General features: G+C 34.7%; 2 protein-coding genes across 4 annotated transcripts in view; both read right to left on the reverse strand.

The window, feature by feature from the left end:
- Positions 1 to 20,583, reverse strand: part of LOC126755484 (longitudinals lacking protein, isoforms F/I/K/T-like) — a 116,254-nt gene that overhangs the window by 75,024 nt on the left and 20,647 nt on the right. The gene's annotated exons all lie outside the window — the stretch shown is intronic.
- Positions 3,090 to 19,718, reverse strand: LOC126755488 (probable serine/threonine-protein kinase DDB_G0277165). Its single transcript, XM_050468088.1, has 2 exons — positions 19,010 to 19,718; positions 3,090 to 5,057 (listed from the first exon to the last, which is right to left on the reverse strand). Exons 1-2 carry the CDS (start codon positions 19,041 to 19,043, stop codon positions 4,012 to 4,014), a joined length of 1,080 nt encoding a protein of 359 aa, XP_050324045.1. The 5' UTR covers positions 19,044 to 19,718; the 3' UTR covers positions 3,090 to 4,011.

Here is a 20,583-nt window from a genome sequence, read left to right on the forward strand (position 1 = left end):
TATTACATTTGTTACCTCCTAGTTGTTTTTTTTTTATAATTTTCATTTATTTATTTTGATACTTTCCTTTTTTGTTACATTTTTTGTAATTTATATATAATAATTAGTATTTAATGTTTTTTATATAGCCTATATAGTTTAATTTTTCAAAAACATTATTTTTTTATTTTTAATTATATTGTTTTATATTTTGTATGATTTATTTTTAATTTTCGCTTCGATGTTATTTTCTTTTTGTTTTTATTACCTTTTGTTTTAAGTGTAAATATTACTTTTCTATTTCATTTATTTAATGTTATTACGATTTATTAATTTTTAATTGTATTATTAATAATATTGTGTTTTGTATAGTTTGCATAGTTTTATATGATAAAATCATATGCAATGTCTTTTATTATATTTTTATTTGTATTATACTACTGTATGTATTTTACTTTTTTTGTTAAAATTATTTAATTTATTTTATATATTTTAATATGTTTATTTTTTTTAAATTATTTTGTCATATTGATGTTTTGTTTTTTAATAAAAATACATTTTTAACTGTCATCACTTATTTATTTATTTATTTTTAATGATGATATTATATTATAATATTATTAACAATTATTAATTATTTCGGCTTTTTTGTTTTGATATGTTTTATGATTTTTTTTATTTTGTATATGCTTTGGCATAGTTAGGACTTATATGGTATATGACCAAATGTTTAAAATCAAGCAAATAAAAATATTATAATCATTATATATGCAAATTTTGCAGTTTTTAAACTAAATTTGTGCCCCATGAAGATAACTGGCTGTAATTTCGGTTAGTAAAGTACTAAAATTCCCTGTTTTCATCAATAAAATTCTTAAATATTTAAACAGCTTTCAACTATATGCTGCTGGACGCATTAAACAATTTTTTAAAGTTAAGTTAAAAACACAAATCTAAAAATTATTAAGCGCGCTTTTTACAAACTTAAAGCATATTTTGAAGTTCAAAACATTGTTTTTCATGCGCACTAAATTTCTAACGGTAGTCAACGCTAAGCTAAATAGTCAGCTTTCTTGCCTGATCGACGCTAACCACGCCACATAGGCGTTTTTGAATGAAAATGTCCACAAACACGCATGACTTAGACGAAAAATACATAAGTAAATAAATAATTTATAATCTAGTTGGGATTAACTGTGACTGCCTGTCGTTCCCTGGAGATCTGGTTAACTTTTATATAGTTAATACTAGACGAATATGCGTTAAAAAATAAAATATCTTTTGGTATGTTTGCTTACAAAATGTAAATTACAAAATAATTAAAATACCGTAAACGTCGTGTTTCGTGTCGCTTCTTCGTTTGGTAATGGTAATGATAATGCATCACTTTGAAAATAAATAATAAATAATTACTAAAATTATTTTAGGTATACATACATATGTATATGAGTAAAATAAAATTATGTGTAAAAATTTATGAACAAAAAGTTGTCAAATGTTAATACTTTTTGGTAAATGTTTCGTAATTATACATTCATACATGTATAGTACATATTCATATGTATGTGTGCATATGTGGAGTGCACATTTGGTGCTTGAAACAAAATGTTGTGCGTGTCGGTGACTTTTGCCGTACAGCTTGCGTTTTTATATGTAAATGTATATATATATGTATAGGAATTATTAAATAAATAAGTGAATAAATAAATAAATAAGTAAATAGATAAAATGAGTATTATTTTATGCTAAATATCCTTGGCATGTTGAATACATAATAAAAATCCTTGTATGACAATTAAGCGCTTGCTTAGTTGTTGTTGTATGCAAATGGCATCGTATTGATGAGACGCTCCTTCAACAACGTATTCGATATCAACTGTATGCCCAATTTCATTTTCCACTCCTCACCAATAGCATCCAAAGCTTTGCTGGCCGCGAGTTGTCCAGCAGCACCATTATTATCAGCATTAGCCGCGGTCAACGAGCGGGCGATTTCCTCATTAACGGCCTCGTTAACGACCGTCGGACCATTACTCTCGCTCATCACCGTTGCGGCCGATATGGCGGTTATGGCACCAGTCAAACCATAAATCGGCTTCTTGTCCAACACAGCCGCTTCCATATTTACAGCGCCATCAACTTCCGTGCCATTGGCAGCATGTGCTTGTGGTGGTGCGATGGCGGCCTGTGGGCTATGTGGCATGTTCTCCGAGTCGTAAGGCTCCCTTTTCAGTGATAAATTCTCCGGTACAGCGCCATTACAAGCGTCATTGGTGTGACTCACATTATTCTCACCGCTGCTGCGGTAACCGCTCGCGCCGCCACCACTATTGCTAGTTGCCTGTTGCGCTATGGCCGGCGGTATGCCGTGCTTCGAGGTTAGGTGGCGCACCATGTGATATTTACGGCGGAAACGTGAGGGGCACAGTTCGCAGCTGAAACGTGGCGGTATGCCGATGCATTCGTCGCGCATGTGACGCTGCAAGTGACGCTTGCGCAAATAGCTTTTGCCGCAGACGGCGCAGGGGAAGCGCTCATGTGGATTATCAACGAACATTTCATTGCCGATCAGCATTGAGGGTTTGAAGTCGTACTTTATATCTGTTTAATGTTTTGTTTTGCGACGTGTTTGTTGTTGTTGGTTTTTTGAAATGTATGTTATGCGTTTTTTTTTTGTGGTTTAATAGGACGTAACGGTTGTTGCAAATGCATCGTTGATGAGTGTGTGTGCGTGCGTGTAATGAGATTTTATGTGATGTATGAAATGAAAACAAAAAGGAAACAAAAAAAATTATATAATGTAATAGAGAACACATTGCAATAACTACATAAACACTTTTAGTTGTAAAAACATTTATTTTTATTATTCAATTCTTTGTTTTTTTTGTATCTTAATGTGCATTAAGTTTTAAACAATTTTTTCTGTTTTTTTTTTACAAGTAATAAATACAATAAAATACAAGTTAAGCATAATTGTTGTTTTTTTACTCACAAATCATTGTTGTCTACGACAAAAAGGTAAATTACTGGTTCCAAAGTCCTTGCGACGGCAGGAGTACTACTCTTACATACTGGTACTACGTACATTACGTTGTACTGCTGTTTATATAATGTTTTTAGGATCAATTAGCTAAAGTTTACAATAATAATTATGTAATTATATGTACACCTACATACAAGTGTGCACAAATTTCGTAATTCAAAGTGTTGCTAGACTATGAAACTACCAAAATATTGTTGGTTTTTCAGCAATATTATCAAACTACATTACAAAAACAACTGCAACGCTAAAAGCTAACTAAACTAATATCAGTTATGAGCAATTAATTATAACAAACCGTAGGTGTAAACGCTGTACATTACTTTCGAGTTTCAAATTTTATTTTTTTGCATATATATTTATATATGTATGTACATGTGTTTTCGGCTAATTAATACAAATTTTTGGTTGCAGCAACGCTTTGAATGCCATAAATCCTTGTTGCTGCCACATATGCTGCAGTTGCCAGGCACAAACTAGGAAATATGCGCTAACACTGCTGTACATACAGTAAAAAAATACGTTAGTTAATTGCATATATGTCATATACATGTATGTGTGTATGCACTTTGCGTTGCATGACTTTTAAATTAAATTTAAATGCTTACATATATAGAAATTCAATCACACTGGGCTCTTTATTATACACTTTCATAGGCATATAGCATTATAAACTACTATTACGCGCTTACAGCTGTACAATTTATGCTATACATACAAGTATGTAATAAAAAAATAATAATAATAATAAATATTTAAATAAACGCGCCTAACCGTAAACTACAGCTAACTCCAAGTAGGCTAATAGTTGAACACAACAATTCAAATGCTAAAAAACAAACGCGCGCACACTTAAAGTTGTTTTACAAATAAGCAGTTTAACAATAAGCACACAAATACGCCTCTAACGCAGCTTAATGCAACTGTAATGCAGTGAAGCGCGTATGTTGCTTGCATTTGGCACGTCATTTTCGGCACGCAGCGCGTACAGTTCACATTTTCTTGTTGTGTATGCCATGTTTTTGCCGCAAATGTAGCTTCAAGTCGTACTTCCACGAGCAGGCGAAGGCGCAGAACTCGCAGTGGAACTGCACGTTGGCCTTCTTGGTTGTTGCGGCCGCCGTGTGTGGCGACACTATGTTCGAAGAGGAGCCGGCGCTGGCGCTGCTCACGGCTTCCAATGCGCTGTTGCCGCCGCCTCCTCTACACAGCAGATTCTCCGCAGTGTTGGCGGCATGTAATTTCTTGCTAGCATTATGTTCGGATGGTACATTTACGGTTGCGCCGGCAGCTGCTACAGCTTTCGTGGCAACATCTTGCATTGCTGCGGCTGTTTGTGGCAACAACATTGTGCTGCCTATCAAATTGGCCAACTGTATGGAGGCGGCCGCTGTTATTTGGCAACCACTACAATTGCTGTGATGGCTGGACGATGTTGGTGTGCAGCATGTCGTTGTGGAATGCGTTGGCAGGCTAGTTGTTGTTGTTGTTGTTAGCGGTGGTGGTGTTATTGTTGCGACGGCATTTGTCATAGCATGCGGTTGTATGATGTGTAAATGTTGTTTCTGCGACTGCTGCTGGTGTTGTTGCTGTGGCGTTTGCGCCTGTTGCAGAAACCGCTTACCACCACCACAACACTTGTACATGGAGCGTATCGATATTTCCGGCTCAAGCACATCACACAGCAGCTTGTTTACGTTCGGCGGCGCGGGGCTTTGCGTGGGCGGCGTCGATGCGCTGGACATTGCGCCAACGGGCGTGTAGGCGGCGGGCAGCGCGCTAGTCACATCCGCCACTGTCAGGCCAGTTAATAGGCGATTTTTGGCAACTAATAATTCACTATGCTTGGCGCATTCATTGCGCTCTTTGCTAATACTACTGTGGCGCTGTTTGTTGTAATTGCTATTGTTGTTGTTGTTGTTATTATTATTATTACTGTTATTGATATTATTGTGCATGTGGACCGCATTGCTGCTTGCAGAGGCTGCTGCGACGACGGCTGCCGCTGCGGTGGCAATATTATACAATGTCCGTAAATCTGAAAAATTGATGATTTCGCATTGGCAACGAGATTTTAAGTTATTTTTAGACTTTGCTGGGTGTAATACGCCCCTTATTTTTGCATTGCGCTAAGAGTTTAATTCAATACTATTATGCATATGCATATATGTACCTATCAATATATAGTATGTATAAATTGATAATGAAATATATATGTAAGTATAACAAGACACATACATAGTAATGGTATATATGTACTTATATCAGATAAGTACTTACATACATATATAAGTAGCAGTTTGCAAAAATGCGCCTCAAAAGTACCCACAAATGAATGCAACCAAGCTGTGGTGCACACACTTCTTAACCACAAATGCCGTTAAACCCTAATTAATAACACAGTAGTAGAGCAGATTTAGTGATTACGAAATTTTATATAGAACATGTACTATACATATATACCAGCAGCTAGCGGCTTAATGAACCTCAATCATTAAACATACATACATATGTATGTATGCACGTGTTGCTTAGTATATGTATGTATGTACATATTTGTGTGTAGCAACAATTTAATTAAACAGAAAATGTTATTTACCGCCCTTGACACGTGTATGCTTTACACTATTAACGCATTAACTTAATAAAATATAGATTATGTACGGACATACATATATATACAGACTTATGCATATACATACATACATATGTGTATACATAAATACATACAAAAAAAAACTTACTTGTATTGTTACACGTTTATATAGCATATGTAGTCACTAATATACATATGTACTATGTAGTTATGTATAAACAATTATATACAATAGCCATAATGGTAAAAATAAATATAATATAGTACTTTTTTTGCTGAATTACGCACGAAGTGCCAAAATTCCAACAAGAAAACCTTACTTTTTAGACACGAAGCAGCCCATTTTATACAGTTATGCTAACACCAAATTAAAAACTCTATTATATATAGATGCACAAAAACTTACATATTTATTTAGTTAAAGATGAGCTTAACAAATTCTATATTTTTTTTAAAAGATTAATATATAATATACATACTAATACAAATATGCCATATGTATATATAAATTTGATTACTTTGGCAATGTAAATAAAAATTTATATTACAATAAATATAAATACATATTCATATATGTACATATGTATATATAAATATTATATTTACAGATAAATATATATATATATATATATATATATAATTAACTATAAATATATATACATATAATTCTTTTGTCATAAAAACAAATATGTATTGCCTACAAAATTCAATATAAAACCTTCAGGTAAAACGAATTTCATAAAAATATGTAAACTTTTCTCGTATACATAAATAAAATGCAGGTTATATGCCACTAGTAGTAAAGAAAACGTTGGAATTCTAAAGTTAGAACAGTCTCGCGTTGCCGAAAAGCTTACCTGTTATGTATACACACATAAACAAATCAGCGCGTATATACGTATGTACTAAAATATAATAATAGTTAAAAAAAAGTAATTAACCTAACCTCAACAACAACTCTAACCTTAAAACTACACTGCTTACATTGACTTTGTGTACATTTTCGAGTATTATTATAAAGCGCAAACTTCGTTTGTTAACACGCAATGAAAAAAAAGAGGAAAAATTAAATGAAAATGGCAATTTATGCTTTTTGGTCGATAAACTGAATTCTTTGGTTAGATAATGGCCGATGAATTACGTAAATATTGCACAAAAATGCTACCACAATACAAATCAAAGCAAATGTATGTTAATTTGACGTACGGTGCTTGCGTATAAGGAGAAAAAGTTAAAATACATTTAATCCGCATTTTCCGACTTGAACGCATCGACTTGTTGTTCTTGGCGCTGATGCTGAAATTGATGTCGAAAGTGGTATAAGGCTTGCTGGGACTGCAAATGTTGCCTATAAGCGACATCGATGTCCACAGTGCTATCACCAACAACATTTGCGTCTGCTGCTGTGCGCAGCACGTTATTGTCGTCATTGTCATTGTCCTCGTTATCGATATCGAACTTATCGGAAACGCTTTTGTCATCCTCATCAGCATCTTTTGTGTCCTCATCGGCATCCAAATCGACCACATCATCAACACCCATAAACCTGACCGCCGACGACGCTGCCGCCGTTGCAGTCGCATTGTAAGTCAGCGCTTTTGTGGCGTCCGGCGACGCTTGTGGACGCGGGCGTGTAACGGCGTATGACAATAGTTGCATACCGTCAACGCTACGTTGTTGCTGTTGCGGCGAGAGGCGATGATGCGCGTAACCATGTGCGCGTATACCATGATTGCTGCCCACTACGGCGGTGGGTCGGCGAAAAAACGAACGTATCGCCATTTCGGGATGTTTCTTGCGCACGTGTTGGCGCAAATGATCGGCGCGCTTGGTGCGATGGCCACACACCGAACACACCATACTCTTGCCCTTGCCGCACTCCTGACGCAGATGACGACGCAACGTGCCGTGACGGCGATACGTGCGAAAACATTGCGGACACTCGTAATTTTCTTCGGAATTCTCGTGCAACTGATAGTGCGTGCCGGCCAATGCAAGGCTGCCACTGTAGAGGGCATCAGTGCATTCGACTGTGTTGTGGTTGCTGCTGTTGTTGTCGTGTGGGTGGCTGTCTTCGGTTGGATTATTTGCAAACATATTACTATTGTTGTTATCTAGGAGTATATTCGCGGCGGTTAGCGTTTGTTGTGAGTGATGGTGGGATGATTGTTGCTGTTGCTGTTGTTGTCTCGTAAATGCATTGCCGGTTGGGCGTAAATTTGAATTGGAGTTGTTGGTGTTGGCGTTGCTTGTGGTATTGGTTGAGTGAACGTATGAGGGGAAATATCCTGAAATTTGTTGTTGTTTAATTGTTTGAGTTTTTCTTTTGGTTATTTTGTTTATTGTATTTTTTTTATTTGACTTTTTTGCAAATTTGCCTTGTGGTAAGAGCAATTCAAAAACATTTTCTGCATTTTTTTCAAAGTTCGAAAATCTCAAAACAAGTACATATATTTGAATTGAAGTGGAGCAAAAGTTGAATGAAATCTTACGAAATATCTATGTATGTATGTAGTTGCGTGCGTGTGTTTATTTGTTGTAGCATTTAGCATAGTATAGTTTGCTTTGGTCAGTATATTAGGCATGCCAATATTTATAAATAATATACTTATTCATGTATATGTGTATGTATTAAAAAGCCAGAGCGCCGTCTCCGTTCCATAAAGGAACTGGTAGAGCGTTCGCCGTGGCCGAAAACAATTTTACAATCACAATGCACATTCTCTTCTGGGTTGCACAAGCCGCCTGTGTTAATAAGTTGTTGTTGTTGCTGCTTTATTTTTAACATTTAACGTTTTAGTTGCGGTTAATAAGGTTATATGTGTTAAAATGCTACTTTTTTGTTAAACCGACTACACCAAGCTGTGGTGGAATCGGTCTGCATATATTTGACGAGCAATTAGTGAATGTAATAAAGCGGTTGCCAGGCGTAAATGTTCTACAGAAACAAAATGTTTTGTATTTTTTGGAAACCTCCAACTCATTGGAAAAGCATTGCGACTGACAAATTTCGCTTCAAACACACTTATGTACGGAATTAACGAACTGAACGAACTACTCTTCAATGCAATAATAATGTAATTGTATAATAATTTTAGAGAAGCTTTTTCAGCTAGGAAAACCTGTCTCAAGCTCAATCCACTAAAGAATATTTGAAAGATAAAAAAAAAATAAGTTTTTAAGGTTATCCATTTCTGAAATCCTTTTCTTTGTTCACAAGTCACAATCCACTAAAGAATATTTGTGATATAAAAAAAGACATAACACAGTTCTAAGGTAATCCATTTCTGTAGCCCTTTTCCATATTCAACTAGGCCGACGATTTCAAAGAAATATGTATGTTTTTATAGATTTCAAGAAATTTAATTTCGCTTTCCTAAGTTCTCAAATTGTTTACAAACGTTACTAAAACAATATCCTTCCACGTTCGCCGCTTTGACAAATTGTTTTATCATTAATCATGTATTAAATCCCTCCAGTTCATTTTGTGCAAATAACTTTGTTGTAGATTTTTTATACTCGTATTCACAACCATTGGTAGACGGTACCTATCTAGGTATTTGGCGGCATCTTTGTTTCTAGTAGTCCATGCGAATTACTTTTGAAACGGAAGCGAGACATTTTGTAGACTGTTACACTAGATATATCCACGATTTTTAATAAAACCTTTCAACTTTTCGCATATCTACGGTAAGGAATCTGAGAGTGAGGATCGCGTGATATTTGCAACGAAAAAATTTGGTTTCTGTAGAGCTGTGTGAACAATAAATGCAAGCAGTATGATTAACAAAATCTTAAACTCGCCAGCAGTTATGGAGTGCACCTATTTATACTTTCCTTAATTAAGTTTCAGGTATTGTCATGATCAAAAGTGAAAAATTTAATCTTCTCGAAGCCGTATCGCCACATATTTTTCTTCGTAAAAATTTAAATCGTAGTTAAAAAAGGATCTTATCGTAGGCATTAGTTTCTTACAAAACGAAAAAAAATTATGAAAGAGTTGCCTAATATGAGTACAAATCCACATCGCGGGCAGTACAAGTTTCCAGGAACAGCATATTTCAAAAATACCTTGATATAAAACATATGTATACCAGTGCTTTTTGAGGAAAATAAGAATGTTCTTTTTATTTTATCTGTCAACCAGTTTGTTTACAAAAGCTGCTTAAGTCGGTACACCTCAGTAGTGCGTTGCTATTTTTTTTATAAAATTGAAAAAGGTAATTAATTACAATTTATATATATACATATATATATATATATGTATATAACACTAGCGGTTAAGCCATCAGCTTGATGTTGCTATTTTTACAATGGATACAAATATCGAACAAAGGATTTGTCTCAAATTTTGTATTTCTAACCAAATTTCGTGTGTGGAATCGTTGCGAATGTTGGAAAGACCTAACAGTCGTACAAAGCCTTCAAAGACGTTCGAGAGATCGTTGAAGACATGCCTCGTTCTGGACGACCTTCGACCTCTTCAACTGATGAAAATATTAAAAAAGTGAAAGATATGGTGCTTGAAAATCGTCAGGCAAGTGTTAGAGATGGCAAGAGAGCTCGACATCTCTCGCGAGTCCATTCGAATGATTTTGGCTATGAAACGTGATCTCGATAAAGCTGAACCGGTAAACAGGTCTCTTTGGACATGCTTGATCGTGCGAATTCCGAGCTCACATTCACCATATTACTTATGATGAGAATTACTTTGAAGGCGACAAAACAAATATTGATAAATAATTAAATATTTTGCGTATTATTTACGATTTTCGTGTATTTTTTGTCACAATGTATGTATATGGTCAGATAATTAAAATTTTTTTTTTTTATCTTTTCTAGGTTATATATGTACATAGGATCATGACGTGACAGCCGGCCAGTATAACCTAACCTAACCTATATACATATATAAGAAGGAACTTACAAAATTATTGAAAACTTTTGATCTTGACAGCTTTTCCATAGACTTGAGTATCGAGCGCAAAAGCAACTCTAAAAAATTTTAATTAAACACTTCAGTAAATACTTGAAGTTACATTATTACAGGTAAGCTAATTAATAACACAATTTCGGATTTGGAGCTAGTCATCCTATTTTGTTTGAACCCTTGAGTTTGCCATGTGGCATGCGCCGATGCCATTTCTTCGAACATATTTCGCTTGAAAAGTGTTTTTCTTTGCCACTACTTGAAAATCATGCTACAAGGTGAAGCTGCCATAATTTTTTACAACTATATAAGCACAACATCCCCAGCTGGGTCGAGCCGAACTCAAACAGATCTACAACTGTTTACGAAAATGGGTGTAACATGGCCTAGAAATCTTAAGAGGCACTTTTTCAAAGCTACTACAGATCAAGTGAAAGTAGTGGACATTGCGAGCGCAGAATTACTATTTTTGTTGTTTTGTCATAAAAAAATTTTTAATTGTGTAGTATTTCTTAAAGAATATTTATATAATATGTGCCAAAAAATAGTGTTTCAACATAACCTGCGAAAGTGATGGTTTTCAACATAATCTCTTAACAGCTCTTCAAAAGTATCCATACAACTTCCATTTTAGAAGCGAAAATATTTTTGAAACTTTTTATCAGTTCAAGCAACGGCCTCTGAAGCAACATAATCGTCAAAACTACCCAAAAAATTACTCCTTTCGATTTTGCTTTTCATTGCGTATATAGGCCGATTTGAATCGGCATTTAAAATTTTTTAGATAAAATTTTATCTCAACATTTTATGAAGCATTCACCAAAGTATTATACAAAAACTTAGCAAATCTGTACTAAGCTCCTTATATCCACAATTTTAGAAGAAAAATATATTTTTGAAACTTTTTATCTATTCATACAACGGTCTATGAAAATGTTTTTGAAAATTTGTTACAAAAAAGTCTTAACAGTATGCGTAGATCCTTAACTGTAGCAACGTAAACTCCAAAACTAACCAAAAAATCATTTTTTAACCTTCTCTGAAGCAACATAATCTTCAAATCGAACTAAAAAATCATATTTTTTAACACACTTTTTTATTTTTCTTTTACACATTGACAAAAAACATAATGATTGAATCTAATATGTTACGCAATACAAACTGAATTGGTTCTATGTACAAAATACGCTTGAGAACTACAGATAATACAAACTTATGCATTTTAACACGTGGTTTCAAGCAATGCAAGCAGCTAAGCGCAGCTTAAGATACATACACACACATATGTATTTATGCACTAGGTTCGTAAGGCTTGCAGTCCATTTTAGGCGCGCGATTGACACTTTTCCGTATCCCTGGCATGCACGGTGCGTATATGACGGGAGAGGGTGTCGCTGCGCGCGTATTTATTGCTACACATCTTGCACATGAAACGTTTGATTTTGCCAGAGGCACAGCCACTTTTCAAATGCCGTTGCATGGTGGATACGTGCGAGTAAACTTTTCCACAGTGGGGGCAAGTGGGTAAAGCATCGTTACCGGTAGTAAAGGGACTGAAAATGTTTTTTGGCAATTATTTTACATTATGTACAAATAAAGGCGAGAATAGTTTTGTGTATAGTTGTTACCTAGATTTGGCAGTTGTGGCTGTGGCATCGAGGAAACTATTTAAGCTGCGCGCAATATCGAATGCGGGATGAAGCAGATCTGCGAAAACAGGGTGTTTTGTTTTTGGTATAAGTCTAGTTTTTTTCTTGTTTATTTTTGAAACACAGCACATAGAATAGAGCAAGGTTAAAAGCAGAAAGAGCAGATTTTTCATAGCCAAAGATCAACAAAACTAATTTGTTTAAATTGTAATAAATATTACAACAATAAAAAAGTACCTAACATGCTTTCTAGTAATATATGTATGTATAATGTTTTATATCAAAAATACTATAGTGGGCTTGGTATTATTTATATCTTTTTAACAAAAATTCATATTATTATGAGTTCGTGTTAGCGAATTTAAACAGCGCACAAACTGTCTAGGCAATTTAAATTTCCCGGGTAAATGATATGTCAAAAAATATATATTTTGCTAAGTTGGTAGAACTGTCCTTAATTACTATGCCAAATAGGAGCACGTTCTGTCAACCAGTTTGTTTACACCAGCAGCTTAAGTCGGTACACCTCAGTAGTACGTTGTGATTTTTACAATGGATAAATATAGCAAATAAAGAATTTGTATAAAATTTTGTGTGCGGTATTGTTGGAAAAGGCTGTTTCAGTTTTATCAAAACCACAAAACTACGAGTGATACCAAAGCCCTCATAAAGGTCGAGAAATCGTTGAAGATATGTATCGTTCTTTACGACATTCGACCTCTTCAACTGATGAAAATATTTAAAAAGTAAAGGATATGGTACTTGAAAGTGGTCAGGCAGCTGTTGGAGAGATGGCAAGAGAGCTCGATATCTCTCACGTATTCGTTCGATTTTGATTTTGATGGATATTTGGTGTAAGAAACGCATTCTTTCTCGACTCGTCTCGATAAAGCTGAATTTTTTTTTCAAAAAGAGTACGATAGTGACTGAATTTAAGCCCAAAAACAGTTCAGGCAATTTTTATTTTAATATTTCACTAGGGACTTAAGATATTAGTTGAATATTTGCAGTTTTTTCTTTGAGGTTAGGGCGCACTGAAAGTGTTTTACAGTGCTAGGCAATAAAAATAAGTGACTAATCTCCTTTTCACATAGAAAGAATCACTTACGATTGGCTTCTACCAGTAGAGCTAATGCATGTTATTTGTCATTAGACGTAAACTTCAAAATGCGCTTGAAAAAATTCGCAACTGAGGTGATTGTTTCACGAATTACAGTATTTTGAAGGATGCTTGGAGTTTTGAAAAGGGCTTTCGTACTTAATCTAACGCTATTATTTACATAAAAGTGCTGCTGACAGCAATAAGCAGAAAAATGACATCTAAATTAGTCTGTTGTGGACGAAAACATCAAAAAGAAAATCCAGGGAATGTTTTTGTTTGATTGTAAAATTCATTAGGTTGTTGCTGTAGTGGCAGAAATTATATCTGAAATAATTTTGAAAAATGAGTTGACAGACCTTGGCCAGATAAAAATCCGGGTCTGTTCCGGGTCCGTTCCGGTTACGTAGAAGTCAGTCGATGTAGCTGATACTCTAAAGATATCAACTATAACTGTTCTCTATTCTCAAAACTCAAGAGAACCGTTATTGAAAGAAAATTTGTCGTTTTATGAACTCAGCGTACTAATAATCTGCTATATTTTTCAGATTGATTTGTATTAGGCGCTACTTTAATAATAGTACAAGCCCTCTACCAACAAATATAATATCTTCATTAAGCACCTCCATCCAGAGTGTATATAAATGTCAGCATTAACAAGATCGGTTAAAGTGGCACTTAGGTAGACAGAGAGACAAATTTTGCTAATAGTTTCTGGGACTATAAGCACACAATTGAATTTATTGAATAAAGTGAACATCAGGACATAAACACTGATCTTCCAAAATAAGCATTAAGATTGTCGGTTTTAAATCGATGGCGATATGGCTAAAGTACTAACGGGTGATCCAAGTAGAGGTACTTTTTCCAATAGCTTTTTTTGACAGATCACGGTGAGTCGTGTAAAGCTGTCATGTTATATTTATTCAGTATTATTTGACATTTAAGCATGGAAAGACTTACCCCTGAACAACGTTTACAAATCGTTCCAACTTTATTACGAAAATTTACGTTCTGTAAAGAATGTATTTCGTGCGCTTCGCTCAAATTATGGTTAACGTATTGGGCCTACTAAGCGTTCTATTCGCAACACTATCACCCATCTCGAGACCCAGCATTCACTATTGGATAATATTTGACCGAATAGACCACGTCCAGAACGCAGTAAAGAAAATATACCAGCCGTAGCTGAGGGTGTACACGAAGGCAGTGGAGAGTCGATTCCTCGCCGTCCGCAGCAACGCGGACTGACGTATCGAACGAATTGGCACATTCGAGAGATCTTAAATTGAAAACGTACAATATTCAGCTTGTGCAAGAACTGAAGCCGCTCGATCTTCCCAAGCGACATCGCTGCGCTCTAGGGGCTCTTGAAAAGTTCCAAGAAGATCCGTCGTTTTCGAGTCAAATTTTGTTCAGCGATGAGACCCAAGGGATTCAAGAGCTGCCATTTCACCCAGAAAAACTAACGGTTTTGTGTGGTTTGTGGGAGGGTGGAATCATCGGTCCATATTTCTACAAAAATTATGCCGGTGAGAAAGTAACCGTCAATGGCGGCCGTTATTGCGCCATGATAACCGACTATTTAATGACAAAAATTGAAGCTCGTAATCTCGGCGACATTTGGTTTCAACAAGTCGGCGGCACTTCCCACACATCGCATTAATCAATGGATTTATTGAGAGGACACTTCGGTGAGCAGATAACTTCACATTTTGGGCCGGTCGTTTAGCCAACAAGATCATGTGATATCACACCGTTAGACTTTTTCCTGTTGGGATATGTAAAGTCTAAAGTTTACGCAGACAATCCCGCTTCGATTCAGGCATTGGAGCAAAACCTCATGCGTGTCATTTGCCAGTTACCAGTCGAAATGCTCGAACGGGTCATCGAAACTTCGACTCAACGGATGGACCGTCTCAGACGTAGCCACGGCCAATATTATAAAGAGATAATAATCCAAAAATAAATGCCAAATACTTTTAGAAGCCTTCGAGTTGACTTGGCGGGATTGAAAATGTGTTAGATTTTGTCTCAACATTTTAAGAAGCATTTATACAAAAGCTTAGCAGTTCTTCTATACTAAATTGTTCCATGAACAAAAAAGAAAGTTATTCAAAAAATAATTTCCGTATGAATCTATGCATACATACATATATATTTTTAGCCTCGCTCTACCTCGTTTATGCAAAATATTGCCTCTTAATGCCTTTATAAATATTAAAAACAAGCTAAAATTACTTAAAATTAGCAGACTTCCATACAAAATTGAATGAAATCTTATGTACGAATCGAAAACTAAAGTATTGAGTGGTAACGGAATATTTTGAAATGCAGCAAGTTCCCTCAAATGCCGCCCGAAGAGCAGCAGTGGCTGCTACAGTTTCATTAACTCAACTTAATAAGTTTAAGGTACACTTAAAAAGGGTGCACACGCATACTTATGGAATTCAAGAAATTAAAAATAAATGTAAAAAAAACTCGTAATTTCAATATACGCACAAAACGGTATATTTAGACACGTTTACATACATAAACTATATGTATAGATAGTACATTTAGGAAAATATAATTTAAACTAATTATTCTGGTGGCAACATTCTATGCATGCGCCTATAGTGTTCGTTCAATTTGAAATTATGATGAAAGCCACGCCCACAAATGTAACAACTGCACCGTTTTGGCTGATTGCATTCGATAGTCAAATGACGCTTTAGTGTGAAGTTACTCTGATAGACACGGCCACAAGTTAAGCACGTAAACGGACATTTCAAACGGGTGTTTGACGGGTTAGCTGAGTTACCAATTGCAGAGGCGACGGCAGCAGCAGAAACAGCTCTATTTATATATCATATGGAGAATGAGGGAGAAGAGGAAAAGAAAAGCGCATTATTCGTTTGTGCATTGAGAATAATATTTCAGCGTAAGAAGTAAAGGGACGTTTTATTATTTACCTCTGCGCTCTAATGGAGGTGCCTAATTCCGGTTGGTTAGCAAAGCTCTTCCTCTTCACAGACTTTTTAGCTCTTCTCGACTTCGTACGTCTAACATTTGACTCACGCAATTCTGCAGAAGAAAGAAGAGAGAAAGAGCGCAGATGTTGGTCATATTCATTTTTCAATTTGTTAAATTTTCAAACTTGTCCATTCAAAAACGGAGCAAATAGGAAGGAGGGAAAAGGCAAATATACGCTATTTTTCGTGACATTTTTTAATTGTTTAACGGACCAAAGAGCTTTTTTTTATCAAAAATTTACTGTGTAGAAGTTTTGAAAAAATGGTATTTGAAAAGTTTTCGAAAAAAAACAAGCAAAAAAGAATTTTGAATTTTACATGCTCAAAAGCTACTTTCAACCGTTATTGAGCTTTCATTTAACTAACACTGGGCTAACTAGTGGCATAGATTCGAAAGACAATACATATACATTTATATTGAAAAAAAACTAAGAGCTTGCTGCTGCACACTTCCACCGTATTAAATAAATACAACTGCTTAACGAAAAGTATATACGTAAATACATATGTATGTATATAAAAATAAATATTAGAGAAATAATGCTTGATTTGTAAGAGTATACAGAAAACCTATACTTTTTTTCAAAATTTTACCAAAGACTGCACACGACAAAAAACAATATCTTTGTTGTAAAGCACATGTGTATGTATGTGTATAGGTTTATTATAAACAAAATGAAAAACAAAAAAAATTGTAAAAAAAAAAGTCGAAAATCGCTTATATTTTATAGGTTATGTTGAATAAGGCACACATATTGGCACGTTACTGTTGTAACAGCGTAAAACATACAAACAAAAAGTTTTTCAGGACGTCGCAGTACTAGATGGCATAAAAATGAAGTTGCATTAGGATTAATTAGACCGAAAATACATAATAACAATTTAGACTTTATATATTATTTGGCTTGAGAGTTACAAAAAAAAAAACAAAATGTTGTTGCTGTTGCAGCGACAGAAAACATTTCAAAGAAGATGCCGAATAGACAATCCTTTGCAGCATAAAAATCCGAGTACGTGCCCGTTACTTAGTCCCGACTATAGTGCGAACGGTACAAAAATACAAGTTCTTGTTGTTGTTGAAATGGTTATCTAGTTCACGTTAGGGTTGTAAGGTTCAGATAGGATGCCATCGAGGTCATCCAACGATAGGCTCAGGAAACTTGCTGTTTCGACGGGGTCAGACCATAGAGAGTTACACAGTTACTGGTGCTTACAGTTGTTGTTGTTAAGACATAAAATTGACCAAAAAGAGATATTCATGGTAAAATTACTGCTGTTACTGTTCTTTATTATGCCCAAAGCCTACAGAGTACTTAATCGAGTACAAATTAAGGTACAATTAGGGTTACTTAGACTCGAACTGGTCGAAAATTGAGTCCTTCGCAATTTATTTGTGGTTTGAATATCTGAAAATACAGCTTAAGCTAGCTGCTGTTGTTGTAAATAACATAAATAAAATGCAGCCTATTTGGCAGGCCAACAACAGTTACTAGCGGTGGTTGTTTTTGTAACTAATAAAATAATGCAGCCGATTTGGCAGGACTTGGTCGAAAAAACAGAATCGACATCACTCCGATGAGGAGGACTCACGGTTGTCTTCTTACTAGTAGTTGCATACCGTTAGTTGCATAAGTTTAGTTACAACACTAAACGTCAGCTGTTACAGGCAACTTTCTCATTGCAAATTATGCGCTGGTTGCGTCACTGAAACGCTTTTACATTACTCAATTCACTAAAAATCGCATGTATGTGTCGATTTTGAGATATACTTGTATAACGGCATAGAGTTGCCTATACAAGTATATGCATATACATATTTACATATATATGAGTAAATGACTGCAATAGAAATACAGTTGAAGAACTGTTGTTGCGTTGTATGCACTACTAGCGCATAGCAAATTCAATATTTGGCAATAAAAGAGAACTTGATGTTTTAAGCGATGAGCTTAGAGTCGATTAAACATTGCTTGTGTGGTGTTGTGTGTAAGGGGAGCGGAGAGAAGGCAAAGCGCGGCGCACTTGGAGCAATTTTTCAACAAACCATGACCTTGAACTTGGCCGTCTTTAAACTTGTCTCGAACACATTTTATGCATGTGCACAAACATACAACGAAAAAAACAACAACAACGAAAATAACAACAAAAAGCACTTGAATTATAAGCGACATTCACTATGCGTCCGTAGATAAATTAAAATTAAAATTCGAAAACAATACAATACACTCGAATGACGCAGACAAAGAAAAGATAGATAGCTATAGACAGATAGTGTGTGTGGAACATTTTGAATCCATATGATTTTCGGCCGGTTCTAACTGCTGCATACACACATACATACATATGTATGTATGTATGTTGTTTGTGTATAGCCTGGCTTAACCAGTTATACCAATCAAATATATTAACCAACCTCCAACTTAAATTTCTCCAAATATGTATGCATAGAAGTATATGTTTGTATGTATGTAAAACACTGTTAAATACTAATTGAAACGAAAAACGAAAACGGGTTTTGAAATTCACTTCAAGTCATCATCGGCATTCCCTTCACAAAATATATCCTTTAGTTCTACATAACTACATATACAAACAAATGTATGTATACGCTTTTGAAGCTCACTTATTTTAAATATATTTGATATTACTTATAACTAAAAGGTCTACATTTAATAATAACAAAATAAATATAAGCTACTTACATATTATGTTGAGTACATGACGATACCTCGTCATAACACCGGCGTCGTGTCGCGCAGTAGTCACATTTGACCAGCAGTCGTGTGGTTTTTGACAGCGTTGCAATTATGTGCAACTCTCGCGTTTCTATAGGCTGCTTCAGTTTTGGCATTTGTAACGACGCAGAATTCGTAAACAAGATTTTTCAAAAATATAATGGACGCATATAGTGACCAACCACCGCCCCCCGCAACAGAAATTATGGTCAGGCAGTAATTTCAACAATTGATTTAAGAGCTACATGTACATATGTACATATATGTAAGATAACGCGGCTGCATTTTCAAAAATAATCTATTTTTAAATTTTCTACAGCGACGAGTCGAAGAGAGTTGAATAAATATAGAAAAATATCTGTGTTTGTATTAAAGAAAAAAAAAGCTTTTGAGGTTATAATATACACGGTACAGCGATGTTTATCAAATTTGTTTATAAACTGATCAGTCGATGGCTAATTTCAAAAAAAGTTTTTCAAAATCGAAATAAATTGCTGATTAAATGCATTACAATATGTGAAAGCTGATTTAAAAAATTGCTTCATATTCGGTTATCTGCATAGGAACGAAAATTGTTCCTCATACTTTCCATGTTCAGAATCATTGTAATTTCGAAAATTCGAAAATCAGTTGAAGTTATAATATTTTGGTAGAATATTCAAAATAGTAATTAATTATTAGACATGCTATGCTTTCACAATTCTGAAATATTTTAGTTTCAAAACTTTTGAAAAAGTTATTAAATAGTTTAAGAAGAATAATGAAACCAAAATTAAGTGAAGTTCTTACTTTCAATGTTTGGAAAGATTTTTGCGCTTAAAATTTTTTGAAAAATGCTATAAAATTCGAATATTATTGAAAAAAAAAAATTAATATTTCTTACTTTCAATGTTTGGAAAGATTTTTGCGTTTTAAAACGTTTGAAATAGTGCAGAAAAAAATTAAAAAATGCATATGCTATCAAAACTCAAAAATTTTAAAATTTTCGAAAAAGAAGGTAACTCAAGGGGAAGGGGGTTTGCTTATTGGATTTCACCGGAAAAGAGTACTGGTGGTGTCTAATATTACAGCTGATCGTCATAACTTCTCACAGCATAAGGATTTCTTAAGATATACCAACCTGTTCATAAAAATTTTACATTTCCGACGATTTAGAGCAAAATTCTCACGCGAAAGATACCTATTTCGTACTGCAATCTTAAATGTTCTAGTAAATTTTGTTGTATAATAACATAATAGTTGGGGAAACTTTAAAACAACCAATCCCAACGTCGATAATGAGGTTTACAACGCGGAAATAAAAATCGTCGAAGAGAAAATAGAATTTTACAACCCAAACGATATTTTTTTTATGTCTATAAACTTAATGTTATAAATTCACCGTTAAAATTAAACGGTTACACTTATTTTGTACTTAACATATGCATAAAGTGTTTCAAAAAATGTAACTGGCAACATTCAAATGAACGATGATATAATATGTACGTATGTTTGTATGTATGTACGAATGTATGAAAAGAGGGAATATGATGTAGAAAGGA

This window comes from Bactrocera neohumeralis, chromosome 4, assembly GCF_024586455.1.
Source record: "Bactrocera neohumeralis isolate Rockhampton chromosome 4, APGP_CSIRO_Bneo_wtdbg2-racon-allhic-juicebox.fasta_v2, whole genome shotgun sequence".
Classification (NCBI taxonomy): domain Eukaryota; kingdom Metazoa; phylum Arthropoda; class Insecta; order Diptera; family Tephritidae; genus Bactrocera; species Bactrocera neohumeralis.